The following is a 22,241-nucleotide window of genomic DNA, read 5'->3' as shown; positions in this document are numbered from 1 at the left end:
GCCCCACATTCAAGCACCATGTGTTGTGATATGGGAGCCATCTGCCAGTGGCTGCTGGAGGTCTAACTCAGACCTGTAGTTTCGCTTCATGTGAGAGGATGATGATGATACAAGGAGACTGAGAGGCAGTTGCCGTTCTGGTCAATTCTCTGAGAGCCTCCACAGCTGTGAATCATAACATTTGAAGGCGTTGCAAGGCAGCCTTTACTGACACAGGTGTTGCTTGTGGACTGGGAATGAAATTAATTAGAGGGAAGAGAAGAGAGGTCAGAGAATGCAACCGCCTCTCATGGAGATGTCTGAGAGCAGCAACGGCCTCTCAGTCTCCTTGTATCATCATCATCCTCTCACATGAAGAGATTTATTCAACAGGTCTGAGTTAGACCTCCAGCAGCCACTGGCAGGTGGTTCCCGTATCACAATTCTGCACATGGAATTTTAGAAACCATTTTGTATAAATAATAATTGCTAAAAGATTCTGTGTTGTATAAAATCAAATACTGCATTACATGTGTTCTTTTTAAAAAATGCTTACATTGTCTAATCTTATTCTATCGTATATAGTGAGACACATAAATATCATAAATTTAGAAGTACAAAATAGAAAAAATGTAAGTCTTGGAGTCATAAGATCTGAATTTAAACCTTAGTTTTGTTATTTATAACTTGTGTGACCTTGGTCAATTTACCTAATCCCTCTGGGCCTTAATTTCCTCATTTGTAAAAGGAAGCCTTTGAAATAAATTACACTGAAAGGTTCATTCACACATACTTACACAACCCATTAGTCTAAAATCTTTTTTGTATCTATTTATAAATATAAAAATTATAAACTAAATTTTGCTTTTTCTTATGGCATAACTTATTGTCCCAAATCTTTCTTCTTCAGGGACATTGCTGCTAGAAATGTGCTGGTATCTTCAACTGACTGTGTAAAATTAGGAGACTTTGGTTTGTCTCGATATATGGAAGATAGTACTTACTACAAAGGTAAGAAGAATCTTAAAATCACCATAAAAAAAATAGAAAGAATCCAGAGAAGTTAATTATGTCCTGAGTCTTTCTGATGTTATTCTCATAATCCCTTAATACCAATAGGATTAAATTTGTGAATTAGAGATATATTACAACTGCTGATTAGACCACTCTAACTACAATTTGGCCCAATAGCAAGTATTTTTTTCACATGAAATTTCCTTATTATCGAAGTTTTTATGTTTTCAGGTTATTCTTGAAATATTATTTGAGCTTTTAGTTGACTGGCTAAAATTTTTCAAACTGTAAATAAGAAAGATTTCCACAGTTCTCAGTTTTGTGAAAAGGTCAGTTTAATTCATTTGGAAAGTGAATTCAAAGGTCATTGAATTTATTCTTTCCTTGAACTATGCATTCCCTTTACAGCATCCCTGCTGGTGAATGATCATCATCCAATTTTTACTTCAACACTTCCAGTGCCTAAAAACTGACTGCCACAATAAGTAGTGCCATTTTGGATCAAGTTTAATTGTTTGGAAATCACTACTGATACTGAGCCAAAATTTTTCTCCTTATATATGTCACCATATGTCTAATTAAACTGTGAGACAAACAGTATCCCTTCATACCTAGCAATTTATAGAGAAACCGTAATGCTGATGCAAATCGAGTACTATTAGTATATGGTCTGAACAAAAATACTAATTCCCAATTCTGTCTCTTACAAATGCAAAATTCAGATCATGGTCTTAGAGTGTTCCCCATCCTATCTTTTATCCCACTGCACAGAGTTTACACTTTGTCCTCATAGCTAAAGCTCTACTTGTCATTTATACAAATAGATCCAAATCTCTTTAACATGATCATTCTTGATGATGTTCTTCACAGTTGGAGAAACAGAATCATGTAAACAAAAAACAATTCCAGTCCTCAAGGTACTCAAAGTTTTATGGGGGAAATAACATTTAAACAACTGTTTATAGAGTGTCATCCTTAACACCTTACACTCCTCACAGTCTAACTGTGTCTAACTGGTGCCAAGACTTGCCTTCATATCGCATACCTATTCTTTCAACTCACTCTGCCCCCACCCAGGCAGGTCCCCACCACTTCACGCCTCACTTATTGCTGCAGTCTTCAGATTGATCTCCCTGCCTTATTTCTCTTCGTGCTGTTTTCATGTTCTATACAGCTTTCAAAGGAGTTTTCCTAAAATGCATATCTAACAGTATCATTTAGGGAAGGGGGCAGAGGGCCCATCTTTTTGGAAGTGGTTGGGTTTTTCATTCCACATAGTGAGAACAAAAATAGCCTTCCTCTTTCAGGCAAGTATGATTCCATGAATGTAACTATTAACGTTGGAAGATGGTTAAGTATAGACTTGGAATGCAAGTACCCTTGCTAATAAAATCCATCATCTTTCTCCGTTATTTCTGGAATCAAATAGAAACTTCTCTGTGTGTCTATTAAAGCTTTTATGATCTGGAACCTTACTACTAGTCCCAACTTCTCACAAATTACTATTTTCCATGCATTCTATAGTACAATCATAGTTCCTGCTTTTTGTTTCTCATAAATGGCAAAGCACATTCATCTCAGTGCTTTTGTTCTGACTGTTCCCCTTATCTAAGTGCTCTCCCTCCTGATCTTCAAATGTCTTAGCATTCCCAGCTTCCTCAAAGACTCAGCTCATGTGCTGTCTTCTACAATACATCTTTTTTGGTCCCAGCAGATGTTACTTCCTTGTAAATATCTATTTATATATATATATATATATATATGTTGTCTCTACTATTCGAATGTAAGTTTGTTTAGGACTAGGAATTTTTGCTTTTTTCTTTGTGTTATCAGAGTTTTGCATAGTCTCTGATTATATATTAATCACTTCATAAATATTTGTTGATTTAGTTTTTTAACAAGAATAGAAATTCTATTTCTTTAATATTACTAATTCTTCTTCCCCTTCCTCTTATTCAGGCATAGGTACATAATCAACAAAAGTATCCCCAGCCAATAATTCATGATATAACAATTATTGTTAAAGCCTTATGTTTAAATCACCGAATCAGTTGCTACCATCAGGCCCCATCACTCTGTTTTGCATCTTTTTCAAAAAAGGACTGAAGCATATGCTATCACTATTCTACTTAGATTTCTCTTTCAAAATCTTCTTCATATAGTCTAAGAGATATGAGGGATCTCTAGGTAAACTTGAATCTTCAAGACAAATATATGGCTCCAAATCTTGAAAAAGAAGAGCCAAATAATATAGTGGGTTTTTAAATTTACATCTAAAGAGGGACTATTTAAACTTGAATGATTATTTCATTATTGTTGATTTTGTTCAGAGTTCTATATATTTTGTTTTGTGCTTTTAAAAACATTAATGAAATTAACCAGGGGTGGGAAGAGTGTCAGTGGCACCAAAATAAAAAAAAATTTTGGAAAAGGTTAAGAATGTTTGGTCTAGAAGACAGCTGTAATATTCTGAAGTATTGCAAAATAAGAAGTATTATTGTTATTGTTTAATATGCCTCTTTCTTATAGCTTCTAAGGGAAAATTACCTATTAAATGGATGGCTCCAGAGTCAATCAATTTTAGACGTTTTACCTCAGCTAGTGATGTGTGGATGTTTGGTAAGTGTCTGTTTACCATTCATCTTTTTAAGCATTCAAGTCCTAGGAGCAAAATGTTAATTTTAGTCTGTGTTCATTGAGTTATTCCTTGATTTTTGACATTCCAGAAACAGAAGTTTTTTATTAGCTATTTTCATTGCATGTATTCTTGAATTTGTTATTTTGGAAAGTTTTACATATTCCTAAAACTATAAATTGATTTCTAAACTGTTTGAATTTTATTTTATTTTTCTTCTTTTTCCTGATGCTGATTTCAATAATCTCTGATTATTTTCTAATAATAATAAGATTAAAGATAAAGAAGTATTTTACTTCTTTACTTACTTATTTCTGGTGAATAAGGCATTAATTTTTATTTAAGTCCTTTATTGTGGAATTTGACTAGCAGGTCATAATTGGATTGAGGAATCTATAATTATAACATTTTACTGTGCTTCACTAAAAAATGTTCAGGTATATCCTATCTAAGATAATAACTAATAATGACTAGTTTTTAATATAGCACTTTAAGGTTTGCAAAGTACTTTGCAAATCTGATTTCATTTGATCTTTAAAACAATCCTGAGAGGTAAATATTATTTTTGTCCTCATTTTATAGATGAGTAAACTGAGACAGACAAAAGTTAAGTGATTTTCCCGGATCTCACATCTAATGTTTGAAGTGTCATCCAGGTCTTTATGTCTTCAGATCCTATCATCTCTACTCCATGTCCCTCACTACCTCTTAAGACGTCTCAGTAAAAATAACAACATTATGAGGGCAGTTTGCTTCTCAAGTTATCTAAATAGCTAAAATTTATCTAAATAAATGTGAGTTTGCATGTGATACTTTAAACTATATTGTTAGAAGAAACTATGTGTAGAATGCCTACTTTTAACTTGTTTTTCTATGCTATCCTGTATAGTCCATCCTTTTCAGAATCAAATTCATCCTTCACAGGTTTTGTTTACTTGATTTATCTAGAGATATAAAAAAATAAAATAATACCTTAGGGGAAAAACAGTAAATGTAAACTTCTCATAACTTTAAATTTAAATAGATTAGATTGAATAATACAATGCGATGAATGAGGGATAAATTGAATAAGAAAACAAACCCCCATCACCACCATCATCTTTTGCTTGAAAAAAAAAAAAAACTTTAAAAAGACATGTACAGAATGAAAATTAAGGAAAGCCTGGTTAAAAAAAAAAAAAGATTATTGCCCATCAAATGAATACAAAAAGCAAAAGTTTTGAGACAAAGAAAAATAAATATTCAAAAATAAAAATGGATAAACAAAACAAAATATGATGCCAAAAGGAAATCATACTATGTTGGCATGTAATAAAACTTCAACAACTCCATTGTTTTTCTGTTTACAAACTACCTGAGAACTTTCATTTCATTCTGCTGCATTCTAATAAGAATGTCAAGAGCAATATGATTCAGCAATATTTCTATATGCTGGTGATTGGACAGGATTTCATATGTAGAGTATTAACATTCAGACTGCATTCAGTTGATTCTTAACAGGGTCTGTTCACTTACCTCTATTTCTTCCCCTGAGTGACAAGACAGAAGGAGGTTAGAGAACTGAAGACCTTTTTTTTTTTTTTTAATGTTCAGTATAGGACTTATAGGAGCCAGTATGGTAGAGTAAGCAATAAGCTATACCTCTCCCATAATCACCTCCAAGCAATCATAAAAGAGTACCCTAAAATGGATCCTATAACTGCAGAACCATCAAGAAGATAAGAGTGAAAACATCTTTTAACCTAAGAAATTTAGATTGGCAAGGAAGACCTGTCTCACGTGGGTAAAAGGAAAACGTAGACCAGAACAGAAAACATCTCAGCAACCAACAGTAAGCCCCTCCCTTCAGCAAAGCAGGAGTGAGAGATCCTGAACCCCATTGTGGGGGAACAAGAAAAAACCAACACCAGAACCCTCATGTGCTTCAGCATACTCAGGGGAATGAGCAGATTCCAGTTCTAAGAACCAGTAGGGGCTTCAGTGCACCCCACAGGAAGAGACCTCTAACAGCCAAACCTCCCTAAGCAAACGGGCAGCCACCAATAAATACTGTGCCCAACAAGCTTTAACATACCCCTGGGGAAATATAGAAACACCCTGCTGGCCTTAGTCCGTGCCAAACATTACCACTAAGACCCCAGCTCAACCAGCTTAGCTGCCAGATCCCTCTGACCTCCAGCAGCACCTCCTCCTCACTCTAACCCCTCAGCAGACCACCAGACACTAGGGTCTTCATTAGGCCTCAGGGCAATAACAGTGCAGCACCATGTTGGGTAAGCAGAAACTTCAGTGTTCCTTCTACCCTGGGAGCAGAGATCAAGTTTTAAAGAAAGGAAACACACACACACACACACACAAAAGAACTTGACCATAGAAAGTTATTATGTTAATAGGGAAGACCAAGACAATTTCCGAAAAGGACAATGTTAAAACACCTCTGGGCAAAACCCCAAAGAAAAGCAGGAAGTATTCTTAAGCCCAGAAAGAACTCATGGAAGAGCTCAAAAAGAAGTTTTAAAATTATATCAGAAAATTAGGGAAAGAAATGAAAATGATGAAAGTGAATTGGAGGTGGGGGAGAGTCAGTAGCTTCTACCACTAATAAAATACAATATCCTGGAATATGATAACTCCAGAAAGCAAAAGTGCTAGGACTCCTGACAAAATAAAGCATAATACTCCAAGAAAAAAATCAGTGAAATAGAAGGATTTCAAGTTTTCATGAGAAACCCAGAATTGAACTAAAAAATTGATCTCCATTATCAAGACCCAAGAAAAGTCTAAAAACTGAAAAGGTGGAAAACATAAGGGATTCAATGGAGTTGTATTAAAATTGTATCACTGACAAAATAAGTAAAAAGAACATAGATAAGCAAAGGTTGAAAGTATAGGTGAATTTGAGGGAATGACATAAAAAATAATTAAGGAATAAAAAAGGAGTACACTGTGCAAAAGTAAAATGGAGTAATTTATTTCACATGAAGAGAGATGATGAAAGACAGTAGAGAGAAACATGGAAAGGTGAGTTTTGTACATCAGTTGAACCTTACTGTTATCACTATTGTCTCAAAGAAGTAATGTTATTCACAATCAGCTGAATTTAGAAATCTGTCTTACTGAACAAGCAAATAAGAAGAAAGGAAATGAAGTAAAAGTGATGGAAGGGGGATGAAAAGGGTACTTAGAGGAGAAGGGCTGGACTGGGCAGACAGAAGCAAAATGCTGTCAAGAAGGAAAAGGGTGAAAAGAAAAAGAGGACAAATAAGAGGAAAAACAGATCATAACTGAATGTGAATGGGATGAAAATTTTCACAAAATATATGTATTAAATGGATCAAAAAACAGAATCCTACAGTGTCTTATTTTAAGATAGACACATGAAACCAAGAAACACACACAGAATAAAGGTGAGGGACTGGAACAGAACTTTTTATGATTCTGTCTACAAACATTAAGAAGTACTCATCATTTTTGATTAGAGTAAGGCACATTAAAACAGCTCTGAGGCACCACCTCATACCTGTCAGATTGGTTAATATTACCCCACATACTCAAACCCCTCCCCCCCAAAAAAAAGGAAAATGTTAATGTTGGAGAGGATGTGGGAAAATCAGGAGACTGATGGCATTGTTGGTGGAATTGTAAACTGATCCAGCCATTTTAGAGAGCAATTTGGAAGTATGCCCAAAGGGCAATCAAACCTTTGTCCCATGATCTCATTTGTATTACACTTCATCTCTTCCCTACTAATTATAAATTCTGTGAAAGTTTGCGATTAAGTCTTATTCATCTTTGTGTCCCACTTTATCACCACATCTTTTACATGTATGCTTAACAAAAGATTATCAAGACTGATTGTTAAATGTCATCCATTTACCCATTAACCCATTAATCCACGGCCTTAAGAGATCATTATAAATGCAGCTTTATAATTTGAGACTAGAGAAAGACAATACATCATATTAACAATTTGTTTACATCCTTGCCACCAAATACTTTTTAAAAAAATTCTAATGAAAATATTTCTTTACTATATGCTACATTTTTTTTTTATGAATTGCTACTGATGTGTCTATATATAGTTACCCTTTTTTATTAAAGCTTTTTACTTTCAAAATATATGCATGGATCATTTTTCAATACTTATCTTTGCAAAATCTTGTGTTCCAAATTTTCCCCTCTTTCCTCCATCCTCTTCCCTAGATGGCAAGTAATCCAATATATATTAAACATATTTTAAAAATATACATGTTTTAAAAGAAAATTTAATAGTGCTATCATTGGGAATTAAAATTGATTAATTTCATTCACTTTTTATCCTCATGTTTCACAGGTGTGTGCATGTGGGAAATTTTGATGCATGGTGTAAAGCCTTTTCAAGGAGTGAAGAACAATGATGTAATTGGTCGAATTGAAAATGGTGAACGATTGCCAATGCCTCCAAATTGTCCTCCTACCCTCTACAGCCTTATGACAAAGTGCTGGGCATATGATCCCAGTAGAAGACCCAGGTTTACTGAACTCAAAGCACAGCTCAGGTAGGTAGTATCTCATTTTTAAAGTCATATTTCATTTTTTAATCAGCAAGAATACATACATACATATACATATATATGTATGTATGTCGTATATTTGTGGGAATATCGAGTGTCATGTTGTTCTAGGATCTAAGAAATAGCTCAGGCGAGAGATCTGTAATTTTTTAATGCTTCCGTAATGGCCTAATCCAAGATAAAGTCTGAGTATTATTTCACTCCTACCCATCTACTCAAATTGAGAACAACAGGAAAACAAAATCACTGTATACAAATATATATAGTCAAGCAAAAGAAGTTTTCACATTGACCATGTTTAAAAAATACATGTCTCATTTGGTACTCTTTCACCTCTCTATCAGGATGTGGATAGCATGTTTTGTCAAATTCATCCTCTGGAATCATGGTGGATTTACAGTGATAAAAGCTCCTCATTCTTTCAAAAGTTGTCTTTACCATATCTTTGCTACTGTAAAAGTTGTTCTCTTGATTTCATTTACTTCATTCTGCATCAGTTCATAATCCTTTCTAGGTTTCTCTAAAATCATTTTCTTCACATCATTTCTTACTTATCACATTTACATGTCATAATTTCTTTGAGTGTTCTCTAATTTAGAGGGAATTCTTTGCTGTTCTTTCTCAAATATGATTACTCATCCTTAGTTTGTTTTGCTCAAGACTGGTCCTTTATCTTCCACCAATTTTCCCTTCTCCCATTCCCAAAACAAATGTATTTTTGTCCCCACCTCTTTGTGTGTATCTTCTTCTTTGCTTTAATCAGTTCAAGTGTTAGCTGTTCACCTTACCTTTCTTTATTTAAATATCTACTTGCACATCCTAATTATGTGAATAATTTCCCCTGACTTTCCTGTCCTTCTTCCCATCCCTCAGTGTATTCTTCCTGTTTCCATTCTTCCCTTAAGATGAGACAAAACCTAAGAGAAGGAATTTGGGGATTTCTGACTTCAAACTTGATATTAAAATCAGTTTCTTTGCCTGGAGAATCTGGGCTAGTTCTGTTCTTTCTTTCTTGGGGATATTGAATGTCATGTTGTTCCAGGATATAAAAGACAACACAGGATGGGGATCTGTAATCTTTCAGTTCTCCTATAGTGATCTGATCCAAGGTAAAGTCTGAGTACTGTTCCTCAGGCCTGACCTTTGAAAGTTGTTTGTTGTTCAACCCCAGTAGTAAGCTCTGCTAATTCAAGGATACAGAGCTTTATGGTCACTTTAAGTCTAGGATTGCTGACCTAATTATCCTTCTGCAGCCTTCAAAGCCACATTTGACACTGCTGCTTACTTCTGAACCCAAGTTTAGAATTATTACCCAATATAGAACAGTATGCCTAGCCACACGTTCTCTCATCAGTCCACACTGGATCTCTGACCCAGAAAGAGGTTGTAAGTGATAAAGCTGCCACATCTAGTCAGATTCCACCCCCAGTGTTTACAGATCTTTCCATCACCAGTCTCATTGTGACTTTGTCTTTAATTTCCCCATCAGGATTTGATCTAGTGCACTTTGTAGATGTATTTGAAGGAGTTGTGGAATGAAGTATGTTGTATTTTATTTTTTATTTATTTTGTTAAACATTTCCCAATTACAGTTTAATCAATTTTGTGAGCTGCAGCAACTGTTTTTGACATTTCAGGTATAAGATACTTTTATGTGCAAAGAGTTACAAATATTTATTTTTCAATTGGAGATCTGTTACTTTGGATTGTAGAATCATGATTCCCTAGTACCTGCTATGTAGAATTGAAGCTATGCTGAATCTTTGATTCTCTGGAGATATATATATATTCCTTTCATCAATGTAAACTTCAACCTTAATTGCTTCTCATCCTCTGTAATATGTATTCATAAATCTTCTAGATATCTTCTAGATATCTATCTAGATATCATAAATCTTCTAGATATGCTTAAGCCCATATCTTCCTCTTTTTTTTTTTTTTAATATTATATGGTACTAATTTGCCACAAGTATACTTAAAAGGATCTGAAGTTTCTTTGATATAAATACTTCCTACAGTGGTACACGTCTTATCACACCTCTACTTTCTTGTTCTTTGTGACTTATCTTTTTTTTCCTGTTAAAATCTCCTCACATGATGAGGCCTTAATCTTTTGACATTATGTTAGTATGAATGCTATGTACTTGCTATTCGTCAGTCTTTCCTCTTGCTTTATGAATAAATTACCTCTTTTCTATTATACATCCATGTATTTCTTTGATGTCTTTACTCCATGGATTCATTTCTAATATGATGCAATCTATTTATACATACCATATGTCTCTCCATTTTCCTTTGATTCTTCAGAAATACTGATATTATATGAATTACCACCATTTAGAATCACCAGAAAAATATCGTTGTTTAAAAAAAAATCAGGTCTTTCATTACTGGACAATCTTGGAATAACTGACTGACCTTATGATGAGTTGATTAGTTGTTGTCCTTCATTCTCGAAGAAGAACAAAATGACATCAGTATGTTAGAATTAGATCATTGTGTCCAACTGTGGCTGATCAGACAAATACGAGCATGGAATGCTTTGCCACAGGTCAGACAAAATTAATCCCTATGAACATTTGGGGTGGACTCTCTAACTTTGCACATCTCACAACAAATAAACAACACACAACAAAAAAACAACATAAACCCATTACATTTATTTTGTGCTTATATGTATGTATGTTGTATTGCCCAGGAGAGTATAAGGTTCTTGAGGAGCAGTGGAGGTTTATTTTTTGCCTTGGTATCTCCACTAACTGTGGTTTAGCTAGCACTGAGAGCCTTTAATTTTTTTTCCCTTTGTTTCATGAGTTTCCATGGCCCCCACTTTCTAACAATAGGCTTGTATTCTCAGCATTTTGAACTTAAAGAAAAACCTTCCAGAAATTATATGAAATAGCAATCTTTTGAGAACTCATGGTAATCTCAAAAAATTTACAGAATTTCAGAGTTGGAATGTAACTTAAGGACCATCAAAATCAAGCCCTTACCCTAAAGAATCTTCTCTATTGCCTCTTAACATGAGGTCATCTAGTCCTTGTCTGTAGATTTATAGTATGAAGGAATCCATTACCTCTAAAGCAGTTCATTCTCCTTTTGGATATCTCTTATTGTTAGGTATTTTTTTTCCCTTATATTAAGCCTGAACTTCTCTTTAAATTTTTCACCTGTTACTCCTGTCTCTGCTGTTTGATTGAATATCTCAAATCCCTCTTCTTCAAAACAGCCTGTCAATTACTTAAGATGTATATCATATCTCTTCTCTTCTCCAAATTTAAACACCTTCAGTTTCTTAAATCCATTTTCATATTTTATGTTCTTGAAGCTATTCACCATCTTGGAAACTAAGATTTTTCAGTAAGCTTGAAATGCTGCATCCAGAACTGAACGCTATCCTAATACTCAAGAACAGGGGCAACAGAGCTATTCTGATCCTGAATATTTTGCCTTTCTTAATACAACCTAAATCTGTATTAGCTATTTTTTGCCTGCCACATTATGTTACTAATTCATATTGAACATATTCACTAAACTCTCAAGTCTTTTTCTAATGTATTATTCTCTAACCATGTATGCTTCTTGCATCTTATAATTTTTTTCTAAAACCATTTATGTGATTTTACAATTATATTAAATTCCATAATACTGAACTTGGCATTTTATTTGGAACCAAGATTTAGAGGTAAAAAGAATTTTAATATCATCTATTCCAAGATCCTCATTTTAGACATGATGAAACTGTGTGCAAAGAGGTTTTAAGGGGCTTGCTCAGAATCACAGAGGAAGTAAATAAATGGGAGTACTTCAAAGCCACATCTTCTCTTTATGAAGGTTTGGACTGTGTAATCACTAAGCTCACTTTCAGTTCTATCATTCTATGACTCTTGGACAAGGATTATATTGGTTAACATGCTTTGTGTAGCGCTTATCACAGCATTATGAAAATGTAGCAACCTGATGTTTTCACAATGATACATCATAAGTACAAAAGTACTATGAGATTTAGTAATTGATACCGAGATACATCAATTAAAGGTTTTTTTTTTAACCTCATAACAGATAGGTCCAAGTTAAGCTATTTAAAATAATTCATCCTTACAAACATAAAACAGGATGTAAAGAAGACAATCTAGCTGAGTCATGAGGAAATCACCTACCAAAAGTATGACCACATTACTGCTCTTATGAATTGTTTTAACAGGCTTCATCATGAACCCCATTTTCTTCAAACATTCCTGAAAGACAAATTGTAGATAAAAGCCAAGTTAAAAATTGAATAAGATCTCAGAGGATTAAAATTATTTGAATAGATTAAGGACAAAGAACTTATAGAAATGTATATTAGTTGACCTGGAGTAAAGAAAACATGAGACTCATTGTTAATTTTAAGACTTTAAATAACTCAAGGTTTAGAGAAAGTTGATTTTTCTTTTAAAGAACAATATATGTGACTATATAAGTGGCACTGTATTGTAAAGCTAATTTTACTTTTTCATTTGTAAACCACATCATAAATGTGCAAAGATAAAACTTTTCTGCCAAAGCAACTTTTAATTAGTCAGCTTTCACTTACTTACCTCTGTCCATGTATGGTAGAAAGTCATGAAAAATAGTAATTTTGTGTGTAAAGGTATATATAAAGATAATAAAAATATTAACTACATGCAATACACTTTATATCACAGAAAAGAAAAACCAAACCATTGGTCTGGTCATTAGGAGACCAGAGTTACTTGAGAAAAGCAACTTATCTTTTATCTATGAAGCAAGTAGACCAAATTATTTCAAAGGATTCTTCAAGGCCTAATAATTTAGTAATCAGCTGGGATGTGGTAACGAGGGAATAACTCCTGTATTGAGAAAGATACAACCTAAATCTCAAAGCTCTATTCCATTTTATGCTACTTTTCTGACCTTAGATTTCAGTTAATCCCCCAGGGTCTCAATTTCCTTGATTGTAAAATAGAAATAAAAATTCTTATTTTTTTTTGGGGGGGGGGAGGTAGGTGTAGGATTGCCATAGATATCAAATACAACAGTATATTTAAAATGTTCTAGGACTGCAAAAAAGGTTGACTACTTGAAAAAACTAGCAAATTCCAAAAATATTCTAAAATAGGCCCAGTCAGATTAGTCTTAATTTCATCTTCTGGGGCTATTCAAACCAAGTCTAAAACTGTTGCTATATGTTAGCCCCACAAATAGTTAAGATATATGATCAATTATCTCAACCAAATTTTTTTTTCTGGTAAAAAGAAACAGAATCTTCAGAGGGAGACTTGCAAATAAATAGTTCAAAAGTACTAATAATCAGAGAAGTGAAAACCAAAATAATCCTAATGTATTACTTGACATCTATCAAATTACCAAAGATCTAAAAGTTTTAATGGACTAAAAACTCCTTATGTGGCAACAGTGTCATCTAGTAATCAAAAATTCTGATGAATTTAGGCTACATCTAGTAAAGCACAGCGTACAGGTGTAGGAATACAGTAACTCTGTTGTTTTTTGTCCTGGCTTAAGATAGGCAGTATGATGATCAGTTGTGGGTGCCATTTTTTAAAGCAAGCTACTGATAAGTTGCAGAGCTTCTAAGATGGTGAAGGACCTAAAGAACATGATATATAAAGGTGCTTTTTAAGAAACTAGTATGTTACTAGTCCGGAGAAGGAAAGTTGTAGGTAGGACATGATGATTGGCTTAATGTTTTTGAGGCTTTCATTTGAGAAAAAGGATTAGACTTGGGACAGTCCTATAGCTAGAATAAGCAGAGGCAACCTATAGGCTGCATTGGTATCCATTTAATATCAAGAAATCCCAAGGAGTACTGCCAGCCTATTGAGTAGTGATGTGTTTACCTATAAATACCATTTCCAAAAGTATGGATAAGTTGTGATTTGCCCCTTTGGAGGGAGTGCCCACGATGACGTGATCACAGATTAGTCAAAGTAATAAAATAAGTTTAATCATATCCTTAAAGTCCTACACCAATGCCTCTTCAATGTATATCCCTGGGTTCTTAAAACCTATGCTAGGGAAGTACGTGCTCTGGCAAGTCCTATCAAGCAAGGAAGACTTTGGGACCTTACCAGTGTACCATATATGTCCAATCTAAGGAACAAAATAAGTTTAGACCCTCATCACTGGGGTAAAACTTGTTTAGTCTGAGCAACTCATGAAGAATGATGAGCTGGGACACGTTGAGTTTAAGATGGAATCCTTTACTTTCTCATTACCACTTAGGATTCTTCATTACCTCTTAGAATCTCTTGCTTTCTTATAGATTTATCTTAAGCTAAACATCCTGAAAGAGGTTTTTTTCCTAATCTCTTCTCCCCTAACTCAACTGCTAGAAATGCTGTCCCAAATCAAAGTTAACTTGTGCCTATCTTAAAAGGCTTGTACATTTGGTCTTCCCTATTAGAATAAAAGCTCCTTGTAGACCTACACTATTTTGCTTTTGTCTTTGTATCCCCAGGGCTTACAAAGTGCCTGATACTTACTAAGCACTTAATAAATGTCTCTCTGTTAACTGATTTCTCCTAAGACATGCAAGACTTTCAGTGTACATGAGTAGAAGAAGTACTTATATCAGTGAAATCATGAGTTTCAGGTATTGAAACATTGTGATGTCTAGTCACCTTTATAATAAACTTTTATGAAAATATTAATCTGTAACAAAAATAAAAACATCTGTGAAAAACACTACTAGTTTTGTAGTTTTTTTACTATAACCTTTCGTATTTAAGATTATTTCACTTAATTGTTTTACATGTGTAATAGGATCATCTTAATTTGGCTTATTCATTTTGCAATATCTTTTACAGTCTTTTCCATCTGTGTTTCTTCATGTTGACATCATCTGCATTTTATTCATATGTCAAAATCAGTTGGACCATATAATAATGGCTAGGTTGCTAATTATTCATTCATTCATAAAATGTCTCTTGCTTCTTTATTGTTTTAAAGTTTATAATATGCTTTCCTCAGTCCAATATGGTAGTCAATGGAGAATTTGTTATCTTTATTTTATAGAGAGGAAACTGAGAAATTGGTTAAATAATATAGCTGAAATCATACAATGATGTTAGCAGAACTAACTGAATTTGAATCAGGTTTGATTGGGTTGTTTTTGTTTTTTGTTTTTTTAATTTTAAGAACAGTCTTTTTTCTGTAATATCTTGTTGACTTACAAATGTTTTAATACAAATAGAACCTTTTTGTTGTTGTTGTTATAAATTCTTGATACTAGAAATCAAACTTTTTTTAAAATCTGAAACACTATTCTCATCCTCTTTTTGAAAAAAAGTAGTCTTTGATCCCTTGTTTATTCAAGGTGAAAATTGGTAGTTCAAAGTTTGATCAATAGCATAAAGTTGCTTAATTGTTTTTTGAAAAATGGTTTTGTATCTGCATCCAAATTCCTTTCTAAGGTGGTGTCAGAAGCCCTTAGTCATCACACTTGTATGTTCTCTTTTCTTATGATCTTTATGCTCTCTAATATTACAGAAATTTCAGAGTTGGAAGAGACCTACTAGTTATTCAATCCAGTCTAAATCTGACAAGAAAGCTGTGTGTGTGTGTAAAAACTGTGTGATCTTGTAGCTTTTGCTCAGTAATATCTAGTAAGAGAAAATCAGTGGAGAAAATCCATTCCCCTTTTGAAAAACTCAGATTATTAGGAAAATTTTCCTTGCTCCTAAATTTCCTCTCTAAAAGTTCTATCTATTCCTCTTACTTCTCTTCTCTGAAACCAAGCAGAATAAGTCTAGTTAATTTTCCATTTGATGGCCTTCAAGTAATCAAAGAATTAAATTCCATAGCTTCTGCGGACTAAATCTGGTTCCTTAAATCAACTCTCGTGTTGCCTTATTTCTCTACTTGTTTTATGTAGAATAAAATTTTTCTTCCCAAAACACCCTATGTCTTTCTGACAGTTTTCATGGTATTGGCAACCTAAAATTACAAATTCCTTTTACCATTTGAACAATGAATTGTAAACGTCTGTATTCAGTTTTGTAGTCACCCTATGACCAAATTTACTTTTAAGTTTATTGACATAGTCAAGAAGCTTGCTATGTGCTCAACACTGTGCTAAACTCTAAGAATATAAAGAAAATCAAAAGTAATATCTATTTTTAAGGATCTTACATTCTAAAGAGAAAGGCAAACTGGTAGACAGAAGACCAGTAGCAACGAGGGGATTCAGAAACATTCTCCTTCAAAAAGTGTTGCTTGAGCTGAGTTTTCAAGTAAATCAAAGAAATTAAGAGATAGAAGTAAGAGGGCAGAGAAGTCCAAGCTTGACTCCAGGCAGTGCAAAAACACAAAGACTAGAGATGACGTATTGTGTTTGAGAATCCTCAAGTAACCAACTTTTATTAAGTCATAGAATGCATAGAGGAGAGTAAGGTATAAGAAAACTGAAAAAATCGGAAGGGGCTAGGTATAAAAAGACGTTAATGCCAAACAAGAATTTTTAGTCATTAATGGACAATCTAGAGTTCATTGTGCAGGGGATGAGATAGTCAAACATAAGCTTTAGAAAGATCATATTGGCACTTGAGTGAAGGATGAATTGGAGTGGGGAAAATTTTGAGATAAAGAGGCTAATTAGAATGCTATTTAAGTAGGCTAAGTGTGAGCTAATGAGGGCTTGCAGTTGGGTTACAACTATGTAAATAATATAGAAGACATATATGGAAAATGTGAAGGTAGAAACTGCAGTTTGGGACAGCATATTTGCCCAGATTTGTGCAACAGTGTGCATCAGAATGAGAAGCCCAAGTGGCACTGAGACTATGAACCAGGGCTACTGGGAGAATGGGGTTTCCTTCTGTTTTAATATGGAAGAGGGAGAGTTGTTAAATTATATTCTAAACATTAAGTCTTAGGTACTTCCAGTTCCAGATATCCAAAAGGCAAATTACCATAGCTCAGGAGAGATACTATACTTAGTATAGATCTTGGAATCATCTGTGTAGAGATAGTAATTGAACACAAAGAAATTGTTGAGATTAGTGCACATACAAAAAGAAGAGACAGAGTCTTAGGAACACCTAAAATTAGTGGATATAAAATGGATGGAAAATCAGCAAAGATTTAAGAAGCATTTAGACAGAAGGAAAAACCAGAAGAGGTATCTCAAAGGAAAAAGTATCCAAGAGGAGAAACTTACAGTGTCAAAAGCTAGAGAAAGGAGTGAGGAAAAAGTGAGTAGGTAGTACATGAGATAGAGCACTGGTCCTATACTTTGTCAAATTTAGCCATGAGATGAGGCTTAATTATATAAGCAATTTCAATAAATAGTTGCCCTTCATTAGTTTCTACAAACATTGTCCACATACTTAACTTCTATTTAGCAATTATCTATACTTCTCTGTCACACTAATAAGAATATTAAAGCCTAGTTATTCGGTCTATTTAGATTGAATCATTTACTCTTTCAATCTTTACACTGATCCCTTTCTCAATTTCTAATAGAACTCTCCTTTAAACCTCAGTTTTCTCTGCTATAAAATGAGGTAGTAAATAATAATAATTCCCATTTATAAAATGCTTTGCTGTTCACTGGATGATTTCCTCAGGAGCAGGATTAGGAAAGCAATCCCTATCTGAAAAATTCCAAATTTTGAGAAGTCATTCCCTCTCTTGCTGTTTGGTCTAGTGACTGACTGTGCTTCTGGTTCCACACCTGCAGGAATGTCACTCTCACCTCAGTGAAACCATTCTCCATAGTAGGTGAAGCCAAAATCTGCTTCTCTCTAGCTCTCACTTGTTACTCTTAATTCTTTCCTTGGGGGTGAATCTTTTAAATAAATTTCATTCCTCTTCCATCTGACTGCTCTTCAGTTACTTAAATTTCCCCCTAATAATCATATCACTGATTCCTATGAAACCTAAAACCACTTCAGTATTCACATCTTTCATATCATTTATTATCTATGTTTTCTCACACATTATTAAATTTCATCTTAGTCTAAGTTCAGCTAAATAGAAGGCTGTGACAACTGCGCTAGCACTCAGGATACCTCAGAATCAGCCGGAGTCAGGATAAGCAAAAGTCCTTAGTCTTTATTCTTGGTCTTTAGATGCAGGATTGAACAGGATGGAAGCAGAATCTCCGTGACCGCCTTTTTCCTTGTCTACCGTCAAAGTGACCCTGGCTAGTTTTACTCCACCCCCTAGTCCCTCCTACAATCCTCTGTATACACCAATCATTGAGCCAGCACAGGATAGTGGGAAAGACAGATTTCCAAGCATATGCCTATAGAGTATTGTCTAATCAGTAATCAGCCCCAAGTGCTTGAACTGACCTCAGTGCCACGACTCAAGAGTTTCAGCCCTCTACATTAATCTATTAACATTTTTCTAAACCTGGATTCTATAATCCATGATGCTAGCTATTTAAATGAATATTTATGTGAGCCCTCCAGAAAATTATTGAATAGAACACAGCCACGAAGAATCCTATGGTACCCCACTAAAGGCATCTCTTAAGTTAAAGGTGTACCTTGGGGCCTGAACCAGATTAAAACATAATTGGGAAATGTTCAGCAAAATAAATAAAAGTACAGTACAACAGAGATAATATTAATTTCTTGTTTTCAAAATCAACATGCCTCAGCAATTTGTTTCTATATGAGTTTGACACCACTGCTCTTATTTAATTTTGTTCTATTAATCACCATTTTTTGAATCCAAATGTTCAGCTAGGGCAAAATTCACCTTATCTATAACTCCCTGTCTTGCCAGTTAATCAAAAGGAATTTATTAACTGTCAGATCTATACTGTAGTGACATGCGGGTTTTTTGGGACAAGCATCATTTTGAGAAGGTTTAGTTTTGTAACAATAATGGTCATATGTTCATGCTTCCCCCAACAATAGGCTTGTTCAGAATGTCTGACTTTGATCAAATAAAGCCAGGACTTAAGCTGATTTCCTACCGTCCACACATGTTTTGTTGCATTTTTGTATTGTGATTTTTAAGAATGGATATTATGCTAAGGAAATGTACAAAAGTTGTATCTCATTAACTGCACACTTTAATGACTGCCAGAGATACTGTAGCAGCTTTTGGTGTGAGGAAGTAAAGGATATCAAGTATATAGTCTAATAAGATCAAAAATACTGGAGCACATATGTGTGTGCACACACACACACATAAACTAATAAAAAAATGGAAGATTATTCCAACTGGTAAATTGTAACTCAAAATGACCTTATTTATTGTAAGAAGAGTGAAAGAAATATTAGGGATGAAACAGCTATTAACCATTGCAATGAAAAATATGCTTGTTGTAGGCAAAAGCAGTACAAAGATTTGAAAATTACCAAAAAAATGATTTTTATTGATGAAACTCAGTTCTTTTTACTTCTTTGTCAAGAGCGACTGGATAGCAGAGAGGAAAACTTAATATAAGATGAAGAAAAATACTTAATGATTATAAACGTGATTGCAATGAATACTCTTCTATAAAAAAGAGGAGGATAGAAAAGGGATAAAAAGGGATAGAATCCAACAGTTTTGTTTATTTAAAATATTATTAAAACATAAAAATTCATACAGAGTTAACATAAAGAGCTAGAACAAAAATCATCTATGCTTTTAGCTAAACTTAAAAAAAATCAAAACAGTAAATATTATTTCAGCTATATAGATTTGATTAAAAGATAAGAAAATTATTATTTTTAAAAATACGATGTGAATATTATTTTAAATGTATGTACTAAGATGAGATTGTATCTAAATTCTTAAAGAAAAAGCTAACCAAGATTCAGGGAGAAATAGACTTTAAAATGTAAAACTATAAGAATTATTATCAGAGAGTACCATTTTCAAAGCTAGGCATATATAAGGAAATAAAAGAAATTAAGAACTCCAAAAGAATTTTTTGCAAAGTATAGATATGATAGATAAAACTAACAAAAAGATATGATAGATCTCTGACTATTTTTGTATAGAAATACAAAGAATACCTATATCTCAGCTTTAACATGACACATTTACAAAAATTGACCAGGTGATTAAATCTTTAATAAGCAAATAAATATTATATGCAATCATTGGTAAGGTTAATGAAGAAGATGGAGTACTAGACCTGGAGTTGAAAAGTCCTGATTTTGAATACTGCCTCAGGCATATTGCTTATGTGACACCTGGACAAGTTGTTTAGCTTCATTTTCCTCATCTATAAAATGGGAGTAATTACCTACAATACAGGGTTGTTATGAGGATAAAATGAAATATTTGTAAAATGTTTTGCAAAATTTTAAGTGCTATATAAATGCTAGGTATTATCATTGAACAAGTAATTAAAAATTAGAAACAAACTAACAATTCTAAGGAATTTGTGAATCAAGGATAAGTCATAAGAACCATTGACAATTTCAATAATGGTAATTCTGTCAGTGGGACAATGTGCCAAAATTTTGGAATTCTTAGAGCAATACTCAAAGAAAAATGTTTAACTCTAAACCCTTTCATCAATAAAAGAAGAAAGAACAGACCTGAATTGGTAATGTAACTTTTAAAAATATACAAAACCAACAAATGTTAAAACACCATATAAACAAATCCATTAGCATTTAGCAGTGTGACTATAAACAGGATGATCTCTAAGGTCCCCAGATACTGTGATCCACAGTTAAATTATCTCTTTTAACTTTGTCTTCTTGTTTATCTTTAAAAATCAAATGGTTGGCATTACATTGAATTCCCAATCCCTATATTTATGCACACCTGCATTTTTGATTTCCTTCACAAGCTAATTGTACAATATTTCAGAGTCTGATTCTTTTTGTACAGCAAAATAACGTTTTGGTCATGTATACTTATTGTGTATCTAATTTATATTTTAATATATTTAATATCTACTGGTCATCCTGCCATCTAGGGGAGGGGGTGGGGGGGTAAGAGGTGAAAAATTGGAACAAGAGGTTTGGCAATTGTTAATGCTGTAAAGTTACCCATGCATATATCCTGTAAATAAAAGGCTATTAAAAAAAAAAAAAAGCAATTTAAAAAAATCAAATGGTTGGTACTAATGTTATAAACTTCATGGGGTTGTTATAAAGAATATTTTACAAACCTTATTACAACTATAATTCTTACAAGTATGAAATGACTTCACTGGCTTTTCAAGAGAGTTCTGAATCTACTCAGCTCTTTGCACCAATATCAGGAAGCCTTTACCAAGAGTGCAGAACTCAGGATCTTACTTTTCCTGAGGGTTCTGAGTTGGATATTATGGTAACTTCTTCTTTATACTTTAAAATACCTTCCACAATATAGAGAAGAGTAGAATGTAACTTTTACATTATTCCTGGCAATCTAAATATGCAGTTCACTGTTCTCTAAAATGTCTGGATTAAAAGAAAAATGAACCCCTTTGGTTGTGAATGTGAGCCTTTTGGTAGTAGCTTCTTTCTGTACCATCTCCAGCTTTCCCTGAGGTCTGGACTTGATTTCCACAGTCTTAGAAATACCCATTCTTTCTTTAGAAAGGCCAATTCCATCACGATGAGGCAATGTTGGATAGATATAAAAGATCATGTTTCAAAACTGGTATTCTCACAAACTTGTTCAAACAAATTTCCCTGCTTCCCAATTGGTTTTTTTGTTTTGCTTATTTATTTATTTGCTTCTTTTCTGCCACCCCCAAACTCCCACCACCAATTTCCCTGATGCTGTTTTTTTCTGGATACTTTACAGCCAGCTTTAGCAGCTCTTAGTCTTTCCTAATTGTGTACTCCAGAGCAGACTTTACTATTACCTCACTTTCATTTGCAGAGTTAGAATTCACACTTCACATTCCACTCTCCATTTCAACCAAGTTTTAACTGCCTTCAGTTAAAATTTCAAACGATTTTAAACTGGATAATCAGTAGATACCTTAATTTAAACATATCTAAAATAGAAATCATTATCTTTCCCCCTATGCCTTCCTTGCTTCCTAGTCTCTCTATTACTGTAGAGGTAACAACATCCTCCCATCCTCTCAGCTCACAGCCTGGGTGGGATTCAGTCTGGATCTCTCTCCATCCATTCTCTTG

General features: G+C 33.8%; 1 protein-coding gene across 21 annotated transcripts in view; it reads left to right on the top strand.

Moving 5' to 3' along the window:
* Positions 1-22,241, top strand: part of PTK2 (protein tyrosine kinase 2) — a 368,410-nt gene that overhangs the window by 279,632 nt on the left and 66,537 nt on the right. For 19 of the 21 annotated variants that reach the window (XM_031947265.1, XM_031947245.1, XM_012541848.3 and 16 more), the window contains 3 exons: positions 890-990; positions 3,523-3,612; positions 7,962-8,166. In XM_031947265.1, the coding sequence (XP_031803125.1) occupies positions 890-990; positions 3,523-3,612; positions 7,962-8,166 (396 nt within the window). Of the gene's footprint in view, positions 1-889; positions 991-1,863; positions 1,911-3,522; positions 3,613-7,961; positions 8,167-22,241 lie in introns of those variants that run through there. The other 2 variants (XM_031947261.1, XM_031947263.1) reach the window with 2 other exon arrangements.

The sequence above is a fragment of the Sarcophilus harrisii genome, chromosome 1, assembly GCF_902635505.1.
Source record: "Sarcophilus harrisii chromosome 1, mSarHar1.11, whole genome shotgun sequence".
In the NCBI taxonomy this organism is placed as follows: domain Eukaryota; kingdom Metazoa; phylum Chordata; class Mammalia; order Dasyuromorphia; family Dasyuridae; genus Sarcophilus; species Sarcophilus harrisii.
The sequence above is the reverse complement of the archived record's forward strand: the minus strand, read 5'-3'. Positions and strand labels throughout refer to the sequence as shown.